The sequence below is a fragment of the Micromesistius poutassou genome, assembly GCF_964030765.1.
Source record: "Micromesistius poutassou genome assembly, chromosome: 21".
NCBI lineage: Eukaryota > Metazoa > Chordata > Actinopteri > Gadiformes > Gadidae > Micromesistius > Micromesistius poutassou.
The window spans coordinates 1,381,450-1,391,449 of NC_140291.1; the positions used below are offsets into that span (position 1 = coordinate 1,381,450).

General features: G+C 45.5%; 2 protein-coding genes across 2 annotated transcripts in view; one reads left to right on the plus strand and one right to left on the minus strand.

The window, feature by feature from the left end:
* Positions 1-1,527, plus strand: part of LOC311366457 (G-protein coupled receptor 26-like) — a gene marked incomplete at both ends in the record, with an annotated part of 6,489 nt that extends 4,962 nt beyond the window's left edge. Inside the window, one exon of the mRNA XM_084485244.1 lies at positions 1,287-1,527. Coding sequence (XP_084341370.1) covers positions 1,287-1,527 — 241 coding nt within the window. The remainder of the gene's footprint in view (positions 1-1,286) is intronic.
* A 5,999-nt stretch (positions 1,528-7,526) lies between these two features.
* The window catches only part of cpxm2 (carboxypeptidase X (M14 family), member 2), a gene marked incomplete at both ends in the record, with an annotated part of 32,894 nt that continues 30,420 nt past the window's right edge, over positions 7,527-10,000 (minus strand). Inside the window, 1 exon segment of the mRNA XM_084485529.1 lies at positions 7,527-7,558. Within this exon segment, the coding sequence (XP_084341655.1) occupies positions 7,527-7,558 (32 nt within the window).

Consider the following 10,000-nt stretch of genomic DNA (forward strand, 5'->3'; position numbering starts at 1 on the left):
AAGGAAGAGGTGCTCTTATTGGTCAGAAAAGAGCTGAGCGATCTTTATTTAAATAGATGGGCGAAGTCAACTCGGAGAAGATATTCTCACAGAGCATTTCACTCACTAATATCTGACGGATGGCTGTGGCATTTCTAACAAATGACCCTTGAATACTAGCTCATAAATCCCACAGACAGAACCTTAAAACCGACCGATCCTTCTGACAGTTCTGTAAGTTCCTAAATACAAGTGGTCAGAGGAGAAATAAAAGGAGAAAAAAGGAGAACATGAGAGGATCCCGCTTCAGAATCGATCGGTTCAGAATGCATCTTTGCTGGTTGGGCAGACATGACTAATCAATAATGGGTGAGGACGCTTAGAACATGGTGGAAAAGCCAGGGTAAAAGGCAATTAACAAAAGAGTGTCACATTAACAGCGAGGGAACAAGACACAAAGGCTGTGGTTTATCTTTCCTCCCTACTGTATGAGGAAGACAAAATGTATACAATTCGTTTAAGCTGCTGAAGCTAATGCATACACACAGCATCGTTAAACACGCTGAACCTAATGCGTACACACAGCATCGGTCAAGATGCTGAACGTAATGCATACGCACAGCATCGTTAAGGATGCTCGTTTTCTGGGAGTCCTTTCATAATGTTCATCTGACACATCTCAAAGACAGATCCCAGGGTTCCACTCCAGTGAGTACAGTGATGTTCCTGCAGGGTTGGTGGACCGAGCGCCTATCAGACATATGTCATGGTGTTAACATAGACATATGTTACGTTGTACCGAGCTAATGGTAGATAACATAGACATATGTTATGTTGTAGCGAGCTAATGGTAGCTCTTCTCTTCCCAGATCCTTTCCCGTTTTCTTTTCCATCTCTTCGATGGACCAATTTGGTTCATCAGGGCATGCTTGCCCTTTTACAGAATCACTACTTGCTTTTCATTCTACTACCTTCTCTCCTCTCTCTTCTGTCTGTGTGTGTTTATGTGGTGTGTGTGTGTGTGTGTGTGTGGGCATGTCTGTGTGTGTGTGTGTGTGTGTGTGCGTGTCTGTGTATGTGTGCGCATGTCTGTGTGTGTGTGTGTGTGTGTGCGCGTGATGAGTGTGTGTTGTGTCTGTGTTTGCGTGTGCGTGTGTATATGCGTGCGTGTGTATATGCATGTGTGTGTGTGCGTGTGTATATGCGTGTGTGTGTGTGTGTGCGTGTGTATATGCGTGTGTGTGTGTGTGTGCGTGTGTATATGCATGCGTGTGTGTGTGTGTGTGTGTGCGTGCGTGTGCCTGCAGGATCGTGGAGTTATTCCCGGCCGTGCCTATCAACCCTCACTGGGGGATCGTGTCCCGGTGTCTGGCGTACAGCAAGGCGGCGTGCGACCCCTTCGTCTACTCCCTGCTGCGCCACCAGTACCGCAAGACCTGCAGTGACATCATCAACCGGGTGCTGAAGAAGCAGAGCTCCCAGAATGCCACGGGGCCCGGCCAGCGCCACAACCACAGCCAGGGCAACAGCATACCGAGTGCGGAGTGACAGCTGGCCAGTAGCAGCCAATCGCGCAGTGCGTTCTTGTCTCGCCCCGCCTTTTTTTCTGTCTCGGAATTTCGGGAGACCGAAGAATCTTGAGGAAAACCGGCCGGGAAAAAAAACCAAACATGGAGGATGAGGAAGGCGGTTCTTCTTCGTTGGGGAGATTTCGGTTTGTGGGCCGGACTACGTCGGGTCACTGAGAGGGAGCCCCCCCCCCCCCCTCCCCCCCACCGGCGAGTCAGGTTGGTTGAACGAACGGGGGGGGGCGAGTTAAATGTTGACGCAAGGCTTCCACCGCCACAAAATGGCGGGCGTTTGTTTTTAAGCGAGAGCTCTCTGGACGCTCGCACGTCAGTGTGCTGGAACCCGCTGGAACCCGCTGGAACACAGCTGGAACACAGCTGGGAAGAGAATCAGGCAGCGCTGCCACCCCTTTTTACCCATCCACCCACCCAAACACCCCCCCCCCCCCCCCCCCCACACACACACTCAGACCCCCCCACCCCCCTCCCCTCCGGACAGACAGATGCGCTCACACGGAATGAAAATAACATCAGCCAGTCAGCGTATAAGCTCATTGTCACGTGATTAGAGTAGTGTTCCACTGTAGTAGATGTTCTTTATTTTGCACTGATTTCCAGTGTTTTGACACTAACCACGATGTGGATGCGTGCGTGTGTGTTGAGTGTGTGCGTGTTTGTGCGTGGGCGTGTGAGAGTTTGTATTATGATGTGTTCATGGAGTAAGGTACAGGAGAAGCAGTAGTAAATGTAGCAATGGAAAAAAAAAACACAAATAATTTAAAAACAACATTATGTATATCTATAAATATTTTGTATTTCTGAGATGGAATTGTGTCGGCGGATATTTGAGGCATGCTACGATAGATTTGGCTCAGGTATTTTTCGATATCCTGTGATGAGAAATACAGACAGTTCTACAGAAGGTTGTGATAATCTTTTGTCTACAGTATGTATACATTTGTACTCATACTCGTATATATATACATATATCAGGTAGAAATATTTTCTGTAATTCAAACTGCTTATGCTTTGTATATAACTGAAGGACAACCCCATGGTGTTTGAGTGAGTGCGTATGTGTGTGTGTGTGTGTGTGTGTGTGTGTCTACACTCTTGTTTGTGTGTGTGTGTGTGTGTGTGTGTGTGTGTATTGCACGTGCTTGTGTGTGTGTGTGTGTGTGTGTGTGTGTTGCGCGTGCGTGTGTCTGTGGGTGTGTGTGTGTGTGTGTGTGTTGCTCGTGCTTGTGTGTGTGTGTGTGTGTGTGTTGCCTGCCTGTGCTTCCATAGTCTAGTACTAAGGACTCCGACCAGCGACCCCGTTGACTGACAGCTGCCCGCTGGCTTGTTTGATCAAGCGGGGCGTAAGCAACATCGCAACATCGCATGCCCAATGCACACACACACACACGCATACACACAGACACACACACACACACACACAGACGCACAGACGCACAAATGCGGGCGCGGTGCAGCCAAATCCGAGCGGAATCGATGAACTTTCTGAACTTATGGTTCCACTTCGGTGGCCAGAGAAAGCCGAGGCAGAATCCATCCAAACCAATCTGCAGTTAATTCTACAGGACAGTGGCTTGTGAGTTACGTAACTCCAGATGACCTCACCACCACAGTGAACGCTTCTCATCTCCTCGAACACAGTGTCCAGAATAATATCACGATGCTTTACAGACCCTCATATCACCTGGGCATCGCCACCACCAGTTGTGCTAGCAAGGCTCACAGGAAGCTGTATAATCAAAATTATGTACATCTTTTAAATCAATACGATAGTGTCAAATCCCCCCCCCCCCCCCCCCCCCCGCGTGCGCCCGTCAAAACCTGCTGTGATTATCACGTTTAATATTCAGTAGTGGCATATTATGGGATGTATTTATTAAGCCCTTCACAGTGCAGTACAGCGTTCGTATTGGCTGGTGACCAGCTCACGAGGCGAGCGTTGGCGGACGAGACGTAGCTCCTCCCCCTCCCCCTCCTGCATGCTGTGTTAACACCGGTCGTCATCCATTGGTTGAGAGTGTCGGAAGGTCCGCCCCTCTGCATCAGAGGGCTTTCCCTTTGGTCGGTTCTACGGGACAATATTAATGAGTTGGTCAGCGGCTGCATTTGAATTCCCACACTGTCGAAGTCTTTTGTTTTGAAGACGGCAATTGTTCTGTTGCTCTGTAAAATGTATTCCGTTTTTACAGCAATGTCTTTAGTGAACAGGACAGCATGGACATGTACAGCATGGACATGGACATGGACAGTTCTCAGAGTCTCACAAGACAAACGAGTGGCTCGCACCGTTTTGTGAAACTTCCGGCCCGCGCGCTCTGTTCTTAAAGTATAGCCGTTTTCTGGGTCACCAGATCCGGAATCCGAGGAATTTGTGGCCAATCGTATATTTTCAAGAACGCCGTGTCCTGATTGGTCGAAATATACGCCGGATCCAGTTCTGGATTTCTGGATGCGGTTACTCTTAAAACGTAGCTGTCAGCACAGACCTCTAGTCCGAGAGTGTTTCAAAATGTGCGAGTCTCGCAAAGTCTTGAGAGACTTAAGAGACTGGAGAAACAATAACCAAATGATAGATTGTTTTGGTCACACTATGAAAGCCAAAAACCAAGAGCCGGGATTCATTTTGTGGGAATAGATGTTGGCCACCTTTAACATCATGGTAGTCATGGTAACTGTTGTAGACCGTAGAAAGACTGTCACTCTCGACCGTTTTCGAAGAGGTTTCGGATTCAATGTTTGTGACGCCACTGCACATAGGTGATTGTCCAGATTATATATGATTATATATTATTACACATTATATATTCACCGGAGTCTGCCTCTATGATTTTAAGACCTCATTCTTCTCTTCATGAAACACGCTAGGCACCGGGTACGGAAGATATTTATATTACCAGAAGTGAAACATTGTTATTAATGTGTGAATAGTTGGTTAGTAAAGAAACTAAAATGGAAAAAGAAAAAATCTTGAGAGAAAAAAAACTGTATTTTTGTGTCTTTTGATATTTATGTAATTTATGACAATAATTGTAATATTTGTTACGGTGTCAAAGAAATTCGCTGCTGAGTAATACGTGTGGACCCTGGTTGATAGTTGACCATGAACTGAGTGTTGTACTTCTCGTGTGTGTGATGGATATAGACTTGATTTGGCCCCAGGATGTTTAAGTGACACACGTTCACGTGTCATCTTTATTTCATTTCTTCTATCCTGGTCGGCTTCATGCTGCTAACAATGTGGAATGAGATGTTCTCATGCGGACACTGGAGATGGTGGTGAAGATGATGATGATGATGATGATGATGATGACGACGATGATGATGATGATGATGATGACGGGGAGACACCGCCATGTCTGTGATGTTGGTTAAAGGAGGGTTGTGGTTGTACAAATTCAAATCATGACAATGAATAATAAAGTAGACTTTCTGTGCTCTTGTTTTAATTTGATGTTTGTACTTAGTAGTAGAGTAGTTTCCCGGACCAATTAAAGGGAATGCGTCGCTGTTTTCTTACATAAAAGAGTACTGCATCATCCGCATTTTGTAAATATATCGCAGTCTGCAAAACACACATTTCCCTGTGGAATGAGAGCTGATGTTCCAGACAGTGATTTTCTCACAGTGTATGAAGCGGTACTTTCTTATATCAGAAAACAACCGAGCGTGACACCTCCTCTTTAAATAAAGGTACTTTCTGCTACAATTCAGTCTGGACTCTACAACCAAAGCCCCCCCCCCATGACACCCAAACCCCCTATTGATTCCCTGCTTTTTCTTATTTTCCGAACAAGTAGGCCGACACACCTCTGTGAGTCCGTCCGGCCATCACTCTGGGAGCACTCATCTGGGATTGATTGAGCAGCCTTGGATTTTGTCCATCATTCTCCTTCCTCTGATTGAAGGAGCAACTCCAAGCAGGGGGCTGTGTAGTGATTTAAATACAGAGAATAGGAGGGGGGGCGGTTGAAGTAGGGTGTCCATTACCAGACACAGATTGTATTTATGGGGCGTCGTTCAAATGCTCGGGGCCCGAAAGCCAGGGGGCGATTTCACAGGTGGTAATGAAACTTCGACTGACCGTGGGGGGAGAATGGCGACTGAAAATGACCGCCGTTTTCATAGCTTGTAATCTCGAGCCCAGGTGGCAGCGAGCCAGGGGTTTTCTCCCGACGTGTCTCGCTCTCTCGCCCCTCTCTCACCGTCCTTGGCTATTGGAGCCTCTCTGTATTGTGAGAAACAACATGGTGAGGAAAGAAGTGAGGACCTAAGTGAAGACCTTGTCTTGTCCCCCATAAATGGTGGAATGATCACTTATCCCGGGCCGTTATCGTAGACAGGCAGGGACATCACCTGACAAGTACAAATTATAGCAACGTTTATCTTCAGGTGGGACAGGACATTAATCTCTCTCTTGTTTAAAGGGTAAGTAAATGCCCATTTAAGCCCAAAAACATCTGCCTAAGAGTTTAACTGAGCGGTCATGAAGAATAAACAATAAACAACTTTTAATATTTCAATGCAAGTGTTTTTGCCAACACTTTAGGGGTCGACTCCGCCGTCGGTTTGTGAATATGTGCATGAATGGGTGAATGTCAGTCAACACTGTAAAGCGCTTTGGATAAAAGCGCTGTATAAATGATGACCATTTACTTTACTTACCTTTCAATGTTACTTGGCATCGATTTGTATTTAAAGTCACACTGTGTTCATCCTAGAATGAACTCCATCCCTATCACCAGCCCCGAGTGGGATTCAAACCCACTAAGGCTCTACCGTTATAGCACGAAAAGACCAGCACTGGCGGAAAACAATTGACAATGATATTAGAGTTCTGTTTACACGTCATTTCTATTTGCATCCTACGTAAATTGAATAGTTACAAAAAGAGAACTTCAAAAATGATAGCAGTTTCTCTTGCTCTCAAAATATATTGTCACGGCAGAGGGAACTCAATGTAAAAAACACATGAAACAAAATAGCCTTTACACTTATAAACAAACTCTGCCAAATGACTGCCAAATGACTTGATGGGATTAGCATAGACCGCTCATTAAAATGCGTAACTCACAGTGCTCATTTGCACTACCTTACCGAATTGTAATGAATTCACTTCGGGGAATCATTTTGCGCTGATTTTCTGAATAAACAACATTGTTGTCTTAGAATTCCGAGAATTGTTTCAAATCGAAAAATAAATCTGCTCGGTTTTTTCTTCTCCGCGTCATATTTTATGTCGAGGGAATTCTTAAATGATGTGCATACATTTGTGATCGGAACTGAGAGGGGAATCCCACAAGATGGAAACGGTGCCATTGACAGCATACAGATTAGGTTGGACATTTAAAAAAAACACATTACCCTTCAAAACAAATCACTTCAGATCCTAGAGAGTCCTTTCTGCGACTGCAGAGGACCAATTTGTGTGTCATCATCAATACCCCGTTATACCTGCAGGCGCTCTATTGATCTCACTCTACTTGCTTGTACCTGATGTCGTGTTTTGGGCTAGTTAGCGTTCACTGTGACTCGGGAGTTCATCGATCGCTGTGATGGTACGCAGGTTCGTGATTTTCAGCTTGTCTTGTTTCAATAAGAAAAAAAAAAAATCCAATATACCATTATTATCGACTTCAATCGTTGTGTAATTCTCACCTTGAAATAAAGCCCTTTTGTTCCCACGGCATTTGTAGTGGTATGAACGCCATGACTCAGATGTAGCCGAGCTCAGCCGTGTCGGTGACTAACACAGATATTCCTCGTCTAGTCACAATAGCCCTCAGCTGTTGTTCTCATTGTGCTAAGGTGGTTTGTGTGATTTCCCCTGATGCCTTTGCACTTTGTAAATAAGAGCTATAATTGAAACAATGCCGCTTCACACATCTCCAGCTATTTCATGCGTAACCGCAGCGAGGACACAACCGCGGTCCTTATGTAAGGAGAGGGAGCAGACGCAAGGTGCTATTCCTGGATGTACGGACGCGGTGCCGGTGCTAGGTGGGGACAGAGCGGGGACAGAGTTGCCACACTGACGATAATCACAGCAACCCTTGTTCGTTTCGGTTAGAAATGTATCCTCACTGTGAAGTTAACCGTTTCTGGTGAATATTTGCGTAGACGTGACCAATAAATGACGATCAGTAGTAGTGGTCAGTGTTGGCCGTCTACATGCAAGCCTCGCAGTCTCCTACTTTCTTTCTTCAGATGCGGCTATGGCGTAAAGCCCACCCCTCCCAGGTCACATCTGCCCCCCCCCCCCCCCCCCCAGACCCCAGAACGCTGGGGGCAGGACGCGGTGAAGAAGAGACACTGGACGTCCCTCACTGTGCTGCTTGCTGTGCTGGTGGATCTAGATACACACACCCACACACACACACACACATAAACACACCACACACACACTCTCACACACACACACACACTCACACACACAGACACTCACACAAACACATACACACACACACACACACACACACACACACACACACACACACACACACACACGCTCTCGCACACACACACACACACACACACACACACACACGCACACACACACACACAGACACTCACACACACACACGCTCTCACACGGTCTCGCACACACACACACACACACACACACACACACACACACACACACACACACACACTCGCACACACACACACACACACACACACACACACACACACACACACAGACACTCACACACACACACACACACACAGACACACACACACTCTCGCACACACACACACACACACACACACACACACACACACACACACACACACACACACACACACACCCTCACACGCCGCACATCAAAGGCGGGGCGACTTCTGAGGAGGCTCTGGCCTTTGGACTGCCGGTGAGGTCAGGCCATGGCCATCCCTCATCTTCCCCGTACGCACACGTGTGCACGGACTCACATACTCGCACACACACACACCCACACACACACACACACACACACAAACACACACACACACACACACACAAACACACTCACACACGCGCGCACATACACGTACACCATTTTAATTGCTGCCTCTGCCCATAAATCACGTTTTACCCACAATGAGAATGACCTGACCCCGGTCCAAACGTGATAACCGCCATCTATCTTCGACACTCCCAAAATCACTTTGATTATTTCTATAGCAGAGTTTTTCAGATTTTCCACAAAGATATTAACTTGGGTTATCAATAAAAGCTCTCTCCTCTTGATGAAAATTAGCCCCCTCATTAAATTGTTGTTTTACAAGTGGGTTTGGGTAGTTCCTAGACTATCGTTAAAATGCTAAGCATAACTGCGCAAAGCTGTGCTAATAAACAGTTTACAAGCCACATTTATTTTAAGATGATACAGACTCAATGAATCATCACCGTTATTCATAATTAATCTCGCATCCGGCCGGCCCACTATGTTCTATTCTAACTTCTGATGGGAGATGCACAGAGCCTTGGCTGGGGACTAACTAGAAACACAAATTCACACGACAACGTGGCGGTTCCCTATGAACTGGGGTGACTGCAAAGGAGTCATGTCAGTGGCTAAGAAGAGCAGGAAGGGGGGACGTGATGGAATGAGTGTACTGGAAGGAGCCACAGGAGCTGTCAACGTGAGTCACAGGAGGAACAGTAACCAGCAACGCATCACATCCAAACTTAGCAAACCCTTGAGAGGAATTTGTTTGATTTAATGAGACTTATTATGGAGCAGTGCTCTATATTTGTAACGAATGAATTGAAGAGAAAACATCACGAAAAAACATGACTTGAAACCTAATTAGACACGATGGATTGTGACTGTGAAGCTTATCACACCAGACAGATTTTCACACTCAATAAAGCGAGGAGTCCATCAGGTCTTTTAACCAAACTTAATCATACTCTTTTATTAAATTATTGTCCAATAAGTAATATCTGCTATAACAAAACAATTCAATATACAACTTAACAATGACAAAACGCCACTGAGTCCTTATGCTGCTTGATTAATTCTCGGAAAGTCAAAGCTTGCGAAGGTGCTTGCATAAATATGTGAATACTATTTAAAACGTTTTAATCTTAGTCCTCTTCTATACCTAAAGAAATATCCTTAATTAGGACTAACATTTGTGACCTGGAATACATCAAATGGAATGCGTTTTAGTTCAGTGTGGATATGGAAAATAACCGCCAAAATAAACCTCAATCGAATGACTGAAGATTTCGCTTTGCAATTAAACTTCAAACTTCCCTTTCCATTCCACATCGGAGAGAATGATAAATGTTCAACTCATCACAAAATTCATAAAATAAACATATTTGAGTGCTGGCACAAAAAACGAATTAGATAGAAACAGAAGTACTGGAATGGGAGCTTATACTTTGGTTTAAAAAACAAAAAAGACAAATTCAAAGAATACAAAACCAAAGTCGGCAAGCATTT